The sequence below is a fragment of the Theropithecus gelada genome, chromosome 1 (assembly GCF_003255815.1).
Source record: "Theropithecus gelada isolate Dixy chromosome 1, Tgel_1.0, whole genome shotgun sequence".
Classification (NCBI taxonomy): domain Eukaryota; kingdom Metazoa; phylum Chordata; class Mammalia; order Primates; family Cercopithecidae; genus Theropithecus; species Theropithecus gelada.
In genome coordinates, this window is record NC_037668.1 from 81801728 (window position 1) to 81821480 (window position 19753).

Here is a 19753-nt window from a genome sequence, read left to right on the forward strand (position 1 = left end):
ATGTGGCCCAATGCTCATCCTTGGACACAAGCAAGAAAACCTTCCCAGCCCTCAGCATTTTTGTCCCTCTCCTATTATCATCCCTCTCCCCTGTTTACAACTCTTCAGTGAACCTCCACTGCTTAAGGACAAAATCCTAATTCCTGAGGCTGATATAAAAGGCCCCAGGATCTGGGCTCTGTAACTTCTCCAGCTACCCCCAGCAGAAGGCTGGACTCCAGAGACATACGACACCCACTCATCCCAGGACCCGCCATGTTGCTTCATACTGCCTTCTCCCTGTTTCTTGCCAAATTCCTACTCTTATTATGGGATGGGGGTGGGAGAGAGCCTTAATTTAGGTTGTATTTATAATTAAAATTTCATATTATGCATTTTTATATTATGAAATTTCTAACATATAGAAAAGCACGAAGAATAACACAAACACTGGTTACCTATCATGTCACTTTTAAAAAATATTTTTAGGCCGGCCGTGGTGGTTCACACCTACAATCCCAGCACTTTGGGAGGCCGAGGCAGACAGATCATTTGAGGTCAGGAGTTCGAGATCAGCCTGAACAACATGGTAAAACTCCGTCTCTACTAAAAATACAAAAATTAGCTGGGTGTGGTGGCCCATGCCTGTAGTCCCAGCTACTTGGGAAGGCTGAGGCAGGAGAATCACTTGAACCCAGGAGGCGGAGGTTGTAGTGAGCCAAGACTGCGCCTTTGCCACTCCAGCCTGGGTACCAGAATGAGACTCCATCTCAAAAATATATATATATTTTTAATGGTGTCATACTATTTATATCCTTCCACAACATGCTTTTTAAAATCATTGTGCTGAGATTTATCTATATTTATGCTTTTAGCTCTCGTTCATTTTTTTAAGCTACAGAATTCCATGTATGAATACAGTAGTATAATGTGTCCATTCTCCTGCTGATGGATATCTCGGTTGTTTCTAAATATTTGCTATTACAAGCAATACTGCTACAGTGAATAATATTCTACATGTTGTCCCATATATATGTGAATTCCTCTAAAATTATCTACCTAGGAGTGAAACTGCTGAATTATAGGGTATGAGCATCTTCAAACTGCTCCAACTTGTGTACCAGTTACCTGCCCACCAGTTACATACCCACCATACAAAAGTTTCCACTGCTCCATATCCTTGACCACACTTAATATCAATGTTCATGAAATCTGACTTAGAGTGTGTCACTCCTGGCTTGGTGCAGTGGCTCATGCCCGTAAGGTCAGCACTTTGGGAGGGTGAGGCAGGAGGACTGCTTGAGGCCAGGAGTTTGAGGCCAGCCTGGGCAACATAGTGAGACCCTGTCTCTACAAAAAATACAAACATTAGCCCGGCATGGTGGCACATGGCTGTAGTCCTAGCTACTCATGAAGATGAGGTTGGGGAGGATAGCTTGAGCCCAGGATTTTGAGGCTGCGGTGAGCCATTATCATGCCACCGTACTCCAGCCTGGGCAACAGAGCAAGATCCTGTCCCAAAAAACAAAAAAGTATGTTACTCCTCTGTCCAAACCCTCCGATGGCTTTGCATTCAAGCAAATGCCAAAGTCCTCACTGTGACTTATGAGACCTTACCTGCCCCTCCACAGTCTCTCTCACCTCATCTCCTTCTAGGTCCCCATGTTCACTCTCATCCAGTGCTAGTAGCCTCTTGCTGTTCTTTGAACGTACTAGGCAAGCTCTTGCCTCAGGGCCTTTGCACTTGCTGATCCTTCTGTTTCAAGTGCTCTTCCCTTAGATCTATCTACATAAATCACTCCCAATTACTTCAGGTCATTACTCAAAATTCACCCTTTTAAATTTTCAAATTCACACATTTATACAAACACTTCATGTCCTTCTTCTGTCTGCTCTTAAATTTTCACCTAAGCATTCATTACTAGAAAACTATATATTTTACTTTTCTTTGCTTATTGTTAAGCTCAGTACATTACAAATTGCCTAAGGGTAGAGATTTTTATCTCTTTTCACTGCTGTATCTCCAGTATTAGAACAGTAAGAGCTCAATGTTGAATGAATTGAATGAATAAATGAAGACAAGCCAAATTGTATATGTTTACTAAAATGATGAGCGTAAATAATCTTATTTTACTTTTTATTTCCCTGGTTGCAGGTAGGGCTAAGCATCTTTTCATATATTTATTGGCCATTTTTTCTCCAGAGTTGCTTGTTATTATTCTTGTAATTTGTGGGAGTTTGACATATATTCTTGTTTCTCACTGTTTGTTAGTTACATGCATTGGAAGTATGTCCCCTGGTCTGTGGTTTATTTTTTTACTTTGTTTATGGTTTATTTTGTTGTGTAGAAATTTTAAATTTTAGTTGAAATTCAGTCAAAGTTATCAATCTTTTCCTTACACTCTGTAAATTGTCATCTTTTTTTTTTTTTTTTTTTTGAGACAGAGTCTCGCTCTGTGGCCCAGGCTGGAGTGCAGTGGCCAGATCTCAGCTCACTACAAGCTCCGCCTCCTGGGTTTACGCCATTCTCCTGCCTCAGCCTCCCGAGTAGCTGGGACTACAGGCGCCCGCCATCTAGCCCGGCTAGTTTTTTGTATTTTTTTAGTAGAGACAGGGTTTCACCGGGTTAGCCAGGATGGTCTCGATCTCCTGACCTCGTGATCCGCCCGTCTCGGCCTCCCAAAGTGCTGGGATTACAGGCTTGAGCCACCGCGCCCGGTCAAATTATCATCTTTTTCTTAACTGCCTTCCTCTAACCTCCACCCACAACAAAACCTAATCCTCTCTGCTGTCAAACACTTCACCTATATTGTACCTTCTTCTTTTAACCATGTCTATGAGCTAATGAGGCTACTAGTGTCACAGAAAAGAAGCAAGCCTTGGATTCAAGCCCTGGCTTTGTCATGAGAGGCAGCATAGCACAGTGATGAAAAAATGGATTATGAGCTACAGTGTTGATTTGAAAATTGAGCCCAGCACTTATTAGCTGTATAATCTTAGGCAAGTTACTGGACCTCTGTGTGACTCAGTGTCCTCATCTATAAAATGGGCATAATAATAGTATCTGCCTCATAAAGTTGGATCTGTCACAAGGATTAAATGAGTTAATATAAGTACTGCCCTCATAATAGTGTCTGGCACATAATAAGCACTATATGTGTGTTTGCCATTATTATTGCTAACTCTGTAACTACGAGCAAGTTATCTCCTTAACCTCAGTTTTCTCTTTTGTAAGATAAGGCCACCTTGGAGTATAGGAAATAAAATAGCATAAAATACTAAAATAGTGCTTATCTCCACGCTTGGCACTTATAAGGTATTCAACAGATGTTAGTGTTCTCTCTTCTTCCTCACTGGGGCTAGGGACTATGGCCTTATCTTTAAATCCTCAGCCTCTAGCGCAGGGCCTAGCATAAAATAAGGTGCTAAAAATTGTTTGAGCACCTGCTGTGTGCCAAGGCCTCTGCCAGGCACTAAAGACACTGACACACAGAGCCTGCCCCTCAGGATGTTCTCAGGCTACAAGTAAGAATGAATGAGATAGACAGCGACACCCGCTTGACAACCCTCAGATGAAAAGCATGGGCCAATGCAATGGTTTTCACACCAGGCTCCCTAGAGTCCATATTTAAAATCAACATATATGACTGCTTTACTATTTATCATTTCAGATTCAGCATATATATCAATGATCCTCACTGAGCATCGGCTTCCTCATTTGAAAAGTGGGGATACTTTGCAAGGGTTGTTGCAAGAATGAGATATGATCAAGTACACACACAGTCTCTGGTATAGCACCTGGCACACGGACAGCACTCTCTTCTCCCCTCAAACACAGGCCACTGTTGGGGCCTTTTCCTCAGGAGTACTGGGTGGACCTCTGAGTTTTTCTCAGACAGCATTAAGGTCAGGGATGACAACCATCCCTGGCCCAATCCTGTTTCAGACTTCCACTGCTGGTGACCAAATCCTAAAAGGAGCCAGCTCATCTGAGGGCAGAGCTGGAACTCAGCATATCAATGAAAAAGTGTGAGAATACCTTCTCCTCCAACATCAAATGGTCCAATCTCCACTTAGTCAAAGTGACTAAATTTGTCTCAAGTTGTAATGTCATTTGAAGAATTTTTTTTTTAATTATTTTTATTTTTATTTTTTAGTTGAGACAGGGTCTCCTTATGTTGCCCAGGCTGGTTTCAAACTACTGGGCTCAAGCAGTTCTGCTGCCTCGGCCTCCCAAAGTGTTGGGATTACAGGCAGGAGCCACTGTGCCAACCCAGCCTTCAGTAGAGACAGGGTCTCGCTATGTTGCCCAGACTGGTCTCAAACTCCTAGTCTCTGGTGATCCTCCCATCTCAGCCTTCCAAAGTGCTGGCATTATAGGCATGAGCCACTGCACCCAGCCCCATTTAAAGACCTTTGAAAGATATACTAGTACTTGTAATGACGACATGGCACTAATATAACACATAATTGTATTTCTCCAAAATTATTTCCAAGAGTTGCTACTGAAGTTCAGAAGAGTCAAATAAAACATGGCATGCCCCACCAATAGTGCAGTTCTCCACGTTTCCAGGCAACCCTCACACTCACCCAAGTCAACTGAAATATGGTAAACAAATCAGTACTACACATACCATAGAGATCTGGATTGCTGCGGATATACAACCTCACAAAGTTTTTCCCGGGTATTGGCAAAAGAGACCCTTTAATTCTGTCAAAGACCTGGAAAACAACATAGCAGTAATTCTACTGAAGTTTTTTAACTTTAATAAATTCAACTACTACAAAACTGAAACTCAGTCATTAGAGCTTTTATGACAGTATTTTCAAATGCTTATAACCCTTTACTTTTGTAAGACCATTTCCAGCATATAAAGGCTTTCACATTATTTGGTTGTTCAACCATTAAAGAAACAAGTCTCTATTACACGTAAAAGCGAAGGTGAAATTGGTTTCCAAACCTGGTAGGTGTCCACATCAAAGAATGTTTGGTAGTATTCAAATGTCCAGAAGGGCGAGCTTTTCTTCTGTCCAGCAAGTAACTGTCATAAATAAAATAAAACATAACGAACACATAAGCAATTTCTTAATTCCAGCTGCGTGGGGGTGCAGGAGGGATCTGATCTAATGGAAAATCAAAACATTTGAAACAATAGGCTCATCTGCATTCAGTAACTAACTCTGAAATAGCCAATTCACAGCTCCCAGCCTGATTCGAAAAACAAGCATTGGTTTTGAAGTCACACCAAAAGGGTTCAAATCCTGCCCCCCGGCACTGACGGAAGCTTTGGCAAATCACTAGACTCTTGTCAGGCTTAGTTCTCTCATCTAGATTCAATAGTATATAGAATTATGTACAATAATAAATACATATACATACATACAACACATACAGAAGGCAGTCAGTGTAAATATCTTTTCGCTTTTTTTTTTTTTCTTTTTTTTAGATGGCATCTCACTCTGTTTCCCAAGCTGGCGTGCAGTGGCACAATCATAGCTCACTGCAGCCTTGAACCCTTGGGCTCAGGCAATCTTCCCACCTCAGCCTCCCAAGTAGCTGGGACTACACGCATGCACCACTATGCCCAGCTGATTTTTTAATTTTTGTAGAGACAGAGTCTCATTATTTTGCCCGGGCTGGTCTCAAACTCTTGGGCTCAAGTGATCCTCCCACCTCAGCCTCCCAAAGCACTGGGATTACAAGCATGAGCCACTGCACCCAGCAGTGTAAATATCTCTTCCTCCCCAGTCCATCCACAATCCTCCCTACTATGGCCACCTGAATTCTCAAAAATCTGATATATTGACTCACTCTAAAGTACTAAAAATATTACTACTCTGACAAAAAAAAAAAAAATTCCAATTGAGAAGAGGCACACGAGGAGGGCCACACCTATCCCAATAACACAGCTCTCTGGTGGCGGAATGCAGGCCCAATGCCAGGAATTATGCCTGTCATCTTTTTGCTGTATGAAGGGAATTCATACAGCAAAAAGTACAGGTGAACACTGAGCTGCTTTGCAGGACAAGGGTAGGTGCTATACGCAGATATTTTTTGTTCATTATAAAGGAAAATAGATGGCCGATTAGAAGCAGCTGTGGTCCGCAGTACTCACAGAGAGGAGTGAAAGCGTTGAATGAATCCAGCACCTTCAACTGAAATATCCAGGTTCTTGCACTGGGACTGACTAGGCAAGTAGCTCGACCCATGGAGAATGAAGAAAAGCAGGGTGGGGCGATGGCTCACCAAGGAGCAGCATGGAGACAAAGGAACACCCACCCCCCACAACCAAGGAAAGCATTCCCCTTGAAAACCAGCACAAGACATGGATGCCCTCTCTTATCACTCCTATTCAATAATATTAGAAGTTCTGGCCAGGGCAATCAGGTAAAAGAAAGAAATAAAGGGTATTCAAATAGGAAGAGAGTAAGTCAAATCACCTTTGTTTGCAAGACGACATGTTCCTATATCTAAAAAACCCCATGGTCTCAGCCCCAAAGCTTCTTAAGCTGATAAGCAACTTCAGCAAAGTCTCAGGATACAAAATCAATGTGCAAAAATTGCTAGTATTCCTATACACCGACAACAGGCAGGCAGAGGGCCAAATTGTGAATGAACTCTCATTCTTTTGTATGAATGAACTGCTACAAAAAGAATAAAATGCCTAGGAATATAGCTAACAAGGGAAGTAACGGACCTCTTCAAAGAGAACTATAAACCACCGCTCAAAGAAATAATCAAATGAGAAAACATTCCATGCTCATAGTTAGGAAGAATCAATATTGTGCAAATGGCATACTGCCCAAAGTAATTTATAGATTCAATGCCACTCCCACTGAACTACCATTGACATTCTTCACAGACTTAGAAAAAAACTATTTTAAAATTCATATGGAAGCAAAAGAGAGCCCAAATAGTCAAGATAATCCTAAGCAAAAAGAACAAAGCTGGAGGCATCATGCTACCTGACTTTAAACTACAAGGCTACAGTAACCAAAACAGCATGGTACTGGTACAAGAACAGACACATAGACCAAGGGAACAGAATAGAGAACTCAGAAATAAGAATGCACGCCTCTAACCATCTGATCTTCAACAAATCTGACAAAAACAAGCAATGGGGAAAGGATTCCCTGTTCAATAAATAGTGCTGAAAGAACTGGCTAGCTATATGCAGAAAATTGAAACTGGACCCCTTCCTTATATGATATGCAAAAATTAACTCAAGGTGGATTAAAGACTTAAATGGAAAACCCAAAACTAAAAAAACCCTGGAAGAAAATCTAGGGAATACCAGCTGGGTGTGGTGGCTCATGACTGTAATCCCAGCCCTTTGGGAGGCCAAGATGGGTGGATCACGAGGTCAGGAGTTCGAGACTAGTCTGGCCAATATGGTGAAACCCCGTCTCTACTAAAAATACAAAAATTAGTTGGGTGTGGTGGTGCACACCTGTAGTCCCAGCTGCTCGGGAGGCTGAGGCAGGAGAATCGCTTGAACCCAGGAGGTAGAGGTTGCAGTGAGCCGAGATCATACCCCTGCACTCCAGCTTGGGCGACAGAGCAAGACTCCATCTCAAAAAAAAAAAAAAGAAAGAAAGAAAAGAAAATCTAGGGAATACCAATCAGGACAGAGGCATGGGCAAAGATTTCATGAAGAAAACACCAAAAGCAATTGCAACAAAAGCAAAAATTGACAAATGGGATCTAATTAAACTAAAGAGCTTCTGCACAGCAAAAAAAACAATCTTCAGACAGAACAGACAACCTACAGAATGGGAGAAAATTTTTGCAATCTATCCATCTAACAAAGGTCTAATATCCAGAGTCTACAAGGTACTTAAGCAAATTTACAAGAAAAAAACAACTCCATTAAAAAGTGGGCAAGGGACATGAACAGATACTTCTCAAAAGATATACATGTGGCCAACAAACATATTAAAGAAAGCTCAATATCATGATTTGAGAAATGCAAATCAAAACCACAATGAGACATCATATCATGCCAGTCAGAATGGTGATTATTAAAAAGTCAAGAAACAACAGATGCTGATGAAGTTGCAGAGAAAAGGGAATGCTTTTACACTGTTGGTCGGAGTGTAAATTAGTTCAACCATTGTGGAAGACAGTGCGGCAATTCCTCAAAGACCTAGAGGCAGAAATATTATTTGACCCAGCAATCCCATTACTGGGTTTATACCCAAAGGAATATAAATCATTCCATTATAAAGATACATGCACATATACGCTCACTGCAGCACTATTTACAATAGCAAAGATACGGAATCAACCTAAAAGGCCATCAATGATAGACTGGATAAAGAAAATATGATATATATATGTGTGTATGTGTGTGTGTGTGTGTGTGTGTGTGTATAGATACAACCATGGAATACTATGCAGCCATAAAAAGGAATGAGATAATGTCCTTTGCAGAGACATGGATAGAGTTGGAAGCCATTATCCTTAGCAAACTAACACAGGAACAGAAAACCAAACACCACATCTTCTCACTTATAAGTGGGAGCTGAATGGTGAGAATACATAGACACAAGGGAGGGAGAGCATCAGGAAGAATAGCTAATGGATGCTAGGCTTAATACCTAGGTGATGGGGTCATCTGTGCAGCAAACCACTGTGGCACATGTTTACCTATGTAACAAACCTGTACCTCCTGCACATGACCCCTGAACTTAAAAGTTGAAGAAAAAAAAATTAAGAAAAACATTTTCACAATTAAAGTCGACAATGGCAGCAACTGCCTTACATGGTGGTAAACAGCAGCCCATTCCTGGAGGTATTCAAGCAAGGGTTTTCAATCTTTCTTTTTTCCAGAGGCAGGGTCGCACTCTGTTGCCCAGGCTGGAATGTAGTGGTGCAATCTCAGCTCACTGAAACCTTCACTTCCCAAGCTCAAGCAATCCTCCCACCTTAGCTTCCCGAGTAGCTGGGACTACAGGTGTGCACCACCATGCTCGGCTAATATTTTGTATTTTTTGTAGAGCAGGAGTTTCACCATGTTGCCCAGGCTGGTCTCCAACTCCTGGGCTCAAGTGATCTGCCCGCCTCAGCCTCCCAAAATGCTGGGATTATAGGCGTGAGCCACCACGCCTGGCTCCAAGTGTTATCCTTCCTACACAGCCAGGAATATCTTGGGAGAGACGCTAAGACAGGGGGCCATGAAGGTTCTTTCCTACTCCAATATTAGAAAATACTGAGCATGGGAGTCCCGCATTCCATAAGCTAGGCTCTCTGCTCACTACCCCAGTGTTCCCTTCCACCAGTGTACTTACAAATAATAACGGTCTGCTTGCTTGTTTCCCCCACCAAGGAAGAGGCCATGTGTCATTTATCTCTGAGCTGTCACTGCCTGACACTATACCTGGCACACAGTAGACAGTGAATAAGCACATAAACAAGTTTTAAAAATTGTTCAAAAAAGATCTCAAAGACAAGTTCAAACCTCAGTTTTGTCAGAGTCATCATTTCCCAGTAACTCATCATCTTCTTCTCTTCCTGAGCCTCTTGGGGGTCCTGGCTGATGTTTTGGGGTTTCACCAGGATCCTCAATGTTTACTGTGGTGGCATCTGGGTTTGCTGCCAGAGAAGTGGCTGCACTGCCAAATTCTGAAATCAATTAGAGCACAAGGGCCTCAGAAACCTTACCCACACTAGAAATGCTCTATTTTCCATTTAAAGACAAGCTGTCACAACCTCAGCTTTGCTATAGACCCTACCTGATACAAAAGGCTTTGAAAAAAAAAAATCTCATCAGATCAATCTGACAGAAAAATGACTATGAAGACAACAGAATTTGGAGTCAGACCTAGATTTTGGTCCTGGCTCAGCTAGCCACTTACTAAATAAACAAGCCTAAGTAAGCAACTAAACTTCTCTAAACCTCAGTGTTTTCATCTGTATCATGGGTAGAATAACATTTATTTTGAATACTTTTGGGAGAATTAGGAATATAACCTAAGTCCTAAACTTCTCTCGATTCAAGTCCAAAAAATATTAATGAAAGTTATTTTTTCCAGTAAGTCTACATAATCACTACAGAAAATATGGGAACAAAAATGAAAGTGGAATCAGCCGGGCACAGTGACTCATGCCTGTAATCCCAGCACTTTGGGAGGTTGAGGCAGGCAGATCATCTGAGGTCAGGAGTTCAAGACCAGCCTGGCTAACATGATGAAATGCCGTCTCTACTAAAAATACAAAAATTAGCCGGCTGTGGTGGCGTATGCCTTGTAATCCCAGCTACTCTGGAAGCTGAGATAGGAGAATCACTTGAACCCGGGAGGCAAAGGTTGCAGTGAGCCGAGATCGCACCACTGCACTCTGGCCTGTGTGACAGAGAGACACTATGTCTCAAAAAAAAAAAAAGGAAAAAAGAAAATAGAAATCACAGGATAAAAATCACTCTTAGGCCAGGCATGGTGGCTCATGTCTGTAATCCCAGCACTTTGGGAGGCCAAGGCAAGAGGACTGCTCAAGCCCCAGAGGTAGAGGCTTCAGAGAGCCGTGATCATGCCACTGTACTCCAGCCTGGGCAACAGAGTAAGACTTTGTCTCAAAAAAAAAGAAAAAAAAACCCAAAAAACAAAAAAAAACACTCTTAGTTCCACCATATAAAGGCAAACACTATTAACATTTTAGTATATTTCCTTTTCTTCACATAGTGAGATTCATGCCACTGATGATCATTCATTTATTCAACAGATATTTACTGCATGTCCCCAATGTGCCAAGTACTGATCTAGAATATGATACTATAATTAATTTTGCATCCTGCTTTGTCAAGACTATGTATAATTCGGGATTATACAAAAAAATGATTTTTCATATTATAACAGTCTTTTAAAATGATCACTTATGTGACTGCATAATATTCCATCAATGAAGATTTTATTACAAATACAAAAGGAGTGTCTGTGTAGAAAAAGCTTTTTGGGGGGCAGCCTTAAGATGAACACCTATCAGTATGATCACTAGGTCAACAGGGTGCAAACCATTTTCAAGGCTCCTGAACCACGTTACTAAACTGCTTTCCAAAAGAACCTTCCCTATTTATGTCCACCAGCAGTGATTGAGACTTCCTGTCTCTGAATATCCTAACATACTTTATTTCAGCTGCTCTTGAACAAAACTCAGGGCAGCTCTGAACCTTTGAAGGCCAAAGGAAGAGTGCCAGCAGGGCACCATTATAACACTACAAGCAGGGCACCAGTCCTGGTAGTAGGATAACTGAGTTCACTCTTATTGCCTCTCAACTATATGAGCAATTTTATGGAGAACACTAAAGTTATCTGAACTTCTCTGACTGAAATTAACTGGGTAGCTAATATGTAACAATTACTGAAGCCTCAATTGGCAATGTTTGGGTAGTTTAAGCAACATGAGGTTCTGGAGTGAGATGGTCCTTTGTTCAAGGTAAGACTCTTAATACTCAATAGCTCCATGACCTTGAGCAAATTACTCCATGGCTCTGAGTCTCTACTTCTTCAATTATAAAACATAGATAATACCTACCCCACAAAGAGATTTTGAGGATGATGAAATAGTAACTATCATTACAGGTACCTCTTATTGATTGTACAGGGCAATGACATTTAAAAAGACAGTCACAACTTTGCTGGAGGGAATTAGACCAATGAGGATATACTTAAGTCTCACAATCAAAAAGCAGTAGTTAAAATAACCAGAAAAGTATAACTGAAGCTGGGCATGGTGGCGCACACCTGTAGTCCCAGCTACTTGGGAGGCTGAGGCAGGAGAATCGCTTGAACCTAGGAAACCGAGGTTGCAGTGAGCCGAGATCACGCCACTGCACTCCAGCCTGGCAACAGAGTGAGACTCTGCCGAAAGAAAGAGAGAGAGAGAGAGAGAGAGAGAGAAAGAAAGAAAGAAAAACAGAAAAGTATAGCTGGGCTAGATGCAGTGGCTCATGCCTATAATCCCAGCACTTTGGGAGGCTGAGGCGAGCAGATCACTTGAGGTCAGGAGTTCGAGATCAGCCTGGCCAACATGGTAAAACCCCATCTCTACTAAAAACATAAAAATTAGCCAGGCATGGTGGTGGGCACCTGTAATCCCAGCTACTCGGGAGGTTGAGGCATGAGAATCACTTAAACTGGGAGGTGAAGGATGCAATGAGCCAAGATCGTGTCACTGCACTCCAGCCTGGGTGACAGAGCGAGACTCGGTCTCAAAAAAAAAAAAGAAGAAGAAGAAGAAGAAGAGTATAATTGGATTGTTTGTAATACAAAGGATAAATGCTTGAAGTGATGGACACCCTGTTTACCCTGATGTGATTACTACACATTACATGCCTGTATCAAAATACATGAGTGCACCCTGTAAGTATATACACCTACTACGTACCCACGAAAATTAAAAAATTTTTCAAAAGCAGTAGTTTACCAGGGGGAAGGTATGCCAAAAGAAGGAACAGACAGTACCACTTTACAAATATAAAGGGTAAAAAGGCTCCAAGGAGGACAGTAACTCCTCTAGTTGTTGGGATCACGAAAGGTTTCTTGGAGAAGATACCATATGAGAAGGATGGCCAGAGGCGCTGGGGATGGCATCTCATGCCAAGGGAAGGGCATGAGCAAGACCCAGAAGATGGAAAGTGTGCCCCATGATGGAGGGACAGTGATGGCATAGTTTGACTGGAGTGTGGGTTGCGTGCACCCCTAACGTGACAACTCTTCACAGTCCGCTCTGTGTTGGTTATTCTTGTCCATCTCGGCTCCTTGAGCATAAAACTGGTATGTGTCTTATTTCTGCCACCAACATTCTCTGCTTTTACATCCTGGCATATCCTAAGCTAGTTTTGGCCTCTGCTCCTTTCCTGAAACAATGTCTCTCACCTGAAGGCTTCTGACCTCCACTTTTTCATCCAACACTACCGTTCCCCACCAGAGAAGCCTTCCATGACCCACCCCTCCCACCCCACCCCCAGCATCCCGTGTGCTTTTCTAAAGACCCAAGTCCGTAACACAGTTGATAAAGCCCTAGGTGATTTGTCACCTGCCTCCTCCTAAGCATCACCTTGTGTCAGCTTCCCCCACCATCCGTGATCTGAACACAGGCGTTCTCCCAATCCTTCAGGAAAAAAATTAAACTTCCTCACTCCACAGGGACTTTTGCAAGGGCCAATGTCTATGCTTGAACTTTCTTGCACTGCACTCCGAGACAGGATGGCTGAGGAGGGCCTCTCTAATGAGGAGAGATTCGAACAGAGCAAGGGAACAAGTCATAAGGCTATCTGAAGGGAGAGTGTCCCACACAGAAAGATGGCACAAATGTCCCAAGCTGTGAATGTACTTGGTGCATAGGAAGAACTACGACAGCCCATGCGGCTTGGGCAGAGAGAGAAAGGATGAGAGCAGTAGGAGATGAAATAAGAGGCATAGAGGCTGCATCATGTAGGGGCCTCCTAAGCCACAGTAAAGGCTCTGGCTTTTTCGGGTTTTGTTTGTTTGTTTGTTTGTGTTTGAGATGGAGTCTCGCTCTGTCACCCAGGCTGGAGCGCAGTGGTGCAATCGCGGTTCACTGCAACCTCTGGGTTTGAGCAATTCTCCTGCCTCCGCCTCCAGAGTAGCTGGGACTACATGCGTGCACCACCAAGCCCGACTAATTTCTGTATTTTTAGTAAAGACAGGGTTTCACCATGTTGGCCAGGCTGGTCTTGAACTCCTGACACCAGGTGATCTGCCCTCCTCGGCCTTCCAAAGTGCTGGGATTACAGGTGTGAGCCACTGTACACTGCCTGGCTTTTTATTCTAGTGAGATGGGAGCTACTGGAAGGTTCTGAAAGAATGACATGATCTGGTTGAGTTTTAGAAGGACTACTCTAGCTGCAAAGTACAGACTGTAGAGGAGTAAGGGAGGAAGCAGAAAGACCAGAAGGAAGGTAAGGGCTATAATTCAGACAAAAGGTGACAGTGACCTTGAGCATGGTGAGAGTAGTGGCGGAGGTGGTCAGATGCTAGATTAATTTTGAAGATGGAGTTGACAGTATTTTCAAATTGAGGTGGATTTCTAGTACTTGCAAATGAAATAGATTTATTTTTAAACCGTGTATCTCTTCCTTAGATAACAGAGACAGCATAAGCTGTGACACCAGACTGGATGGGTTCAAATCCTGATTTTATCCCTTACTAACTGTGTGACTATTAGGCAAATTATTTTTCTGTGCCTCAGTCTCCTCATTAATAAAACAGGGGAATAAAGTAACTATTTCATAAAGTTGATATAAGGATTGAGTTATCTGTAAAGCATTTAGAACAGTGCCTGACATATAGTAAGTGTTAGGTAAGGTGTTAATAAAACAAGTAAGTGGGCCGGGTATGGTGGCTCACGCCTGTAATCCCAGAACTTTGGGAGGCCAAGGCAGGTGGATCACAAGGTCAGGAGTTCGAGACCAGCCTGGGCAATATGGTGAAGCCCCGTCTCTACTAAAAATACAAAAATTAGCCAGGTGTGGTGGCGGGCACCTGTAGTCCCAGCTACTCAGAAGGCTGAGGCAGGAGAATCGTTTGAACCCGGGAGGCAGAGGTTGCAGGGAGCTGAGATCACGCCACTGCACTCCAGCCTGGGTGACAGAGCGAGACTCCGTCAAAACAAACAAACAAACAAAGTGTTCATCAATACCCAGCCTAAGTCAGGCTCTGGGTTATGAGTTCTAATATCTCGAACTTTTCCTCTAGCACTTTCATAGTTTGTAGGTATATATTTAAATGATCATTTAATAAATAAATGTCCCCCTCACTAGACTGAGAGCTTCACAAGGAAGGAAACTGACTACTTTGTTCACTCTTCTATTTCTGATAACTAGAACAATTGCCCAGTTCCTGGTCACAATCAGGAGATATTTACTGATTCAATGAGGGAATGCTCTGATCACATTTCATCCTAATGATCTTTTTACATTTTTATCTACTCCACCAGTGGATAAACTTCTTCATCTTTTTATCTCCAGTATCTAGTACGGTTCTAAGCACAAAGTAAGTGCTCAATAAATGTTTTCTGAACTAAAGCAGGAACTGTATAAACATTTTCTGTAACCACTGTACTAAATTTATGATACTTGCTACCAATTTGAAGGGTTATCTGGCAAAAAAAACAAAAACAGCTGGTGTGGACAAACGGAAAATACCTGGATGTGGCCAACAGCCACCAAGATGTTTGAAATAATATCCTTCAATGTGTGAGGCAGTATAGCAATGAAAGTACTTGCTGTAACTGTGGAAATAGTAATCATGAATATAAAGGTGGGCACCCAACTGATATACCTTCAAATTGCAAGTCATCTACTGCTGCCATTCGGCCAGTGAATCTTCTCCCAGTTGTGAGGAAGAAAATTTGCAGGGGTCTAAAAGAAAAAAAAAAACAGGTAAACGTAATAGGATAACAGTATAAAGCATCTGCAAACAAATCTTATTTCAGTATTAGAAATGTTATCACTTTACCTTGCCTCCCTTTTCAGTGGGGTTTAATAGGTTTATATAAAGATAACCACTAAGCGTCAGGTATTATTAAATATTAAAATTGTTACAAAGAAACTAACCCCGGGGGTCCAAAGGTTCCAATTCAACCTTATTTTGTTGTGTATGTACCAGGAATGAATCTCAACTCACTGTGTAAGTTTAGAGACCAGGTGCAGCCTAGAGATATAACGATGAGAAAGGATGAGGCTGAGGTTTGAAAGAGGTGATGGGGACAGTGAAGAACAAAGGCAGTTCAGCCTAGCCAGTGGTTAAGGGCACAGGCTCTGGGGTCAGACAGAGCTGGGTTTGATTCCCGATTCTGCTGCTTCTCTGCTGTGTGCGCGCTCCCCGCGGCCTCAGTTTCCTCATCTGTAAAATGGGTGCATAATGGTACCTAGTCACACAGTGCGGGGGTCATTAAATGGGACAGTGCGTGTAAGATGCCTAGCGCGGAGTCAGGCAATTAGTAGGCAATGGGGTGTCGGGGACCCTGCAGCCCGGGACACCGCGAAGCAGAGGCAGTGTTTCAGGGAGAGAAGCTGGGCTACGGCGGCCCCGGCGAGCAGGAGATCCTGAGTCCCCTTAGCCCCGTACTGGTCCCGCAAACCCGGCCGCCTCACCTCGCGGGGCTAGGCGTCCCCCGGGTCCCGGCAAAGCTCGGGCCTCAGTCGCTCCGCGCCGGTTTCGGTCCAGCCCAGTTGCCGGAAGCCGGAGATCCGGGGGGTGGAACTTCCCCGCCTCCTCCGGGAAGAGCCCCGCCTGCTTAAAGAGGCAGCAGCTCCCAGAGACACCTGCGTGCTGCGGCGCTCAGAGCCCGCTCCCTCCCGCCCTTCTCCCGAGGGTGAGTCTCGGGTTCTTAAAGAGACAGGCGAGGGCGGAGTGGTGGGGTCGCTGAGTGTGACTACTTTGGCTGGCCTTGCTCCAGGGAACGCAGAAAATTCTCGAGTTTAGGGTTTTCTTACTGTGTGTTTATACCTCTTTTGCTATGGAAATATAAAATCGGGTAATGGAAGACGACTGTGAAAGAAAAAAAATAAGTCACCTGTGTTACCAGTCCCTCAGTTTCTTTTGGCCATAAAAATTTCACCAGTGAGAAGTTGCATGAGTCAATTACATTCTGAATGAGTGATCGAAAGCTTGATGTCTGTTCATATGAACACCCCAAGTAAGTGAGCAATCGGAAAGACTTTACATCTAATAGTAGCCATATATAGTGTATTTTTTTTCCCCAAGATTATTATGATCAGGCTTTGTACATGCAGGATCTCTAATTATCAGAATAATCCTGCTATCTTAGGGTGATTATCCTCATTTTACAAAGAGAAAGCTGAGGTTTAGAGCATGAGCAGGGCACTTTTGGTTGAATATGTACCAGGAATGAATCTCAGTTCATGAATTCAGCTGTGCTAGTATATCAGCCACCTCTTATGTCCCATTTCAGATCATCTTGGCCTGGCCTGCTGCTTATTTCACCGCCACTCATCTTATTCCAGCGTCAGCAGATATAACCTGACTGAGTTTTGCCTCCAGTCTATGCCTCAGGCTTCTCACCTTCTGCTTCAAGGCTTGTTTATTGATACTATGAGGTCATGGGACCTTGCTGGAACTACTCAGCACCCAGACAGATGCATCCCAGAAGTGTAGAGGTAGAGAGTTGTTAATCTCTCACGAGGCAAATCTCTGACCAATGGGGTCAACAATTGATGAATACATGCTTTTCCTGTTTTTCCCCTCAGGCGCCTTTTCATATAGCTTTCAAACTACCTAGCAGGATTAAGCAACCAAATGCCTTTAGAAGTGACGCATTTGATAATGCATCTTCACAATAGGTCTCCTTCCTTCCCTGATTTACAAGCCCTGTCCTTCACTCCTGGTCCTTGGATTCATACTTACCAATAAACTACTCATATGAGGAACCAATATGAAGGCATGTTGGTACCAAAAGTGGCCCCAGAAAATAAAACCTTAGGTTGGCATTTTGCAACTGAACGGCTCACCAGTCACATGGCAACAACAAATATATTGCTGGTGTTAAGGGCAGAGGGAAGGAGGATGGTGGTGGTGGTGTGATAACACTTAGAATAGAATGGCATCACAATTACTAAGGTGTCTGTCTACAGTTGATTGGGATAAGGTGCAAGTAGAAGATAAGGTGCTAAGTTAGCTAGTGGCTGTGGCACTGGAACATTAAGAGGACAATGGTAATTATAAGGACTATGGAATTAACTGGGTTTTCTTAACTCCATTGGAAACCTTGAAAATAAAATGGCAGAGTTAGAACAGCCAACTGTCAACTTGAGGCACTTTGTGAAAGCTAGAGAGCCTCTATGGAAGTTTTGAAGATTCTTATTCTTCTATAGCCTTGAGAAAGACTGGACTGAAAATCAGGCCCAAGATCTAATTGTAAGGGTGGCAAAGTTGCAACGAAGACTGAATGCACAGCCTCTGTAGGTCTCCTCCATCAAAGCTGGGGCATTGTCAGAAAATGAATGGGAACCGGAGAACTGGGATGAGGATATTTGGGTGGGAAAGCCTGAGACTTGACCATCCCTCGTTTCCAGTTTCTCTTGAATCTTTCAAGGGAAAGGTGGCGGTGGCAGAAGTAGTCCCTTCCCCCTTGTTAGAGGAAAGCGAAGTCCTCTTGCTTAGAGATCCTGTGATGATTACCTGCACAACATTGCTTTGGACTAAGGGACCAATTTAATTGTAAAGAACATGCAACAGTGACACAAAACCATGGGTCTTACCCACTGGTCTTACCATGTGACTCAGTCATCCAACAGTAGGTGGCCTAATAGGATGGTGGAATGGCTTGTTAAAGGCACAGTTAGGGCTCCAGGTTGGGGAAAACACTCAGGAGATTGAGGCATTGTCTTCCAGCACGGAGTACATACACTAAACCAATGGTTTATCAATTATTTATAATGGTACTTTGTTCTAAATACCTATAGATTTGCAAACCAAGGGGTAGCACTTCTTACTATCACTTTCAGTGAAACCTACACACATAGAATGTGTGCCTCCTACCTCACAAGTTCTGCTTGGTTGGAGATCCTGGTCCCAGGGAAGTAGGGAAGGAGGAGAGAGAACACTTCCACTCCAGTTACAGTTCCGCTGAATTGGAAGCTGTAACTGCCACTTAAGCATTTTTGGCTTCTCATACCACTGCACCAGCAGGTAAAGAAAAGAGTGGCACGGTGGCTCACGCCTGTAATCCCAGCACTTTCAGAGGCCAAGGTGGGCGGATCACCTGAGGTCAGGAATTCGAGACCAGCTGGCCAACATGGCGAAACCCATCTCTACCGAAAACACAAAAATTAGCTGGGTGTGGTGGCACACGCTTGTAATCCCAGCTACTCAGGAGGCTGAAGCAGGAGAATTGCTTGAACCTGGGAGGCAGAGGTTGCAGTGAACCGAGATTGTGCCACTACACTCCAGCCTGGACAACAGAGCGAGACTCTGTCTCATAAATAAATAAATGTGACACATGGTAGGGAAAATCGGCCCTGATTACTTTAAGAAGTTGGGGGCTGGGCGTGGTGGCTCATTCGCATAATCCCAGCATTTTGAGAGGCCAAGGAAGTATTGTTTGAGGTCAGGAGTTTAAGACCAGCCTGGACAACATAAGGAGACACTATAATAGTCACAAAATTTGCTGGGTTTGGGTGGCACACCTGTAGTCCTAACTACCCTGGCTGAGGTGAGAGGATGGCTTGAGCCCAGTAGTTTGAGGCTGCAGTGAGCTATGATCACACCACTGCCCTCCAGCCTGGTGACAGAACAAGGAAACCCCCTCTCAATTATTTAAAAACAACAACAACAACAACAACAAAATCTTGGTTGTGTTTTAAAACACTTTCCAACTCTGAGCTCTACGATTCTTCTTTCAGTTTCTCCAATGAGCCATGCTGTCTCTGGCTTCTGGGCCTTTGGCCACGTGCTTCCTTCCACCAGTACACTAGCCCCACTTTGGTCAGCTGACTGCTTGCCGTCTTTCTGGTTTCAGCATAGAAATCACTTCCTCAGTGAAGTCCTCTTGACTTCTCTAATCAGAATAAGCTTCCCCTTCTCCCTGCTCTGGTAGCCCCCACACACACTCCGCCTCTGGACTTCATTTAGGAAATGGTAGTTTTCTGTTTACTTGTCTATTCCCCTCACTAAACCATGACTTCTTGAGAGGAGAGGATGTTTTATTTATTGCTCTACTCCCAGTGCTAAGGGGAGTTGCAGGCCCCAGGTTTTGTTAGGGATGGTCCCAGTTCTGTCTCTGCCCTGGAAG

General features: G+C 43.4%; 1 protein-coding gene across 5 annotated transcripts in view; it reads right to left on the bottom strand.

The window, feature by feature from the left end:
• YIPF1 (Yip1 domain family member 1) overlaps positions 1 to 16216 on the bottom strand; it is a 39618-nt gene extending 23402 nt beyond the window's left edge. For 2 of the 5 annotated variants that reach the window (XR_003115726.1, XM_025358065.1), the window contains exons 1-6: positions 16095 to 16216; positions 15625 to 15843; positions 15280 to 15359; positions 9441 to 9604; positions 4941 to 5021; positions 4614 to 4701 (exon numbers count right to left, since the gene is read on the bottom strand). Coding sequence is in view for 1 of the 5 variants with exons in the window: in XM_025358065.1 (XP_025213850.1) it covers positions 4614 to 4701; positions 4941 to 5021; positions 9441 to 9604; positions 15280 to 15310 (364 nt within the window). In the remaining 4 variants the exon portion in view is untranslated. Of the gene's footprint in view, positions 1 to 4613; positions 4702 to 4940; positions 5022 to 9440; positions 9605 to 13033; positions 13088 to 15279; positions 15360 to 15624; positions 15844 to 16094 lie in introns of all 5 variants that reach the window. The other 3 variants (XR_003115729.1, XM_025358081.1, XM_025358090.1) reach the window with 3 other exon arrangements.
• Positions 16217 to 19753: the final 3537 nt, after the last annotated feature.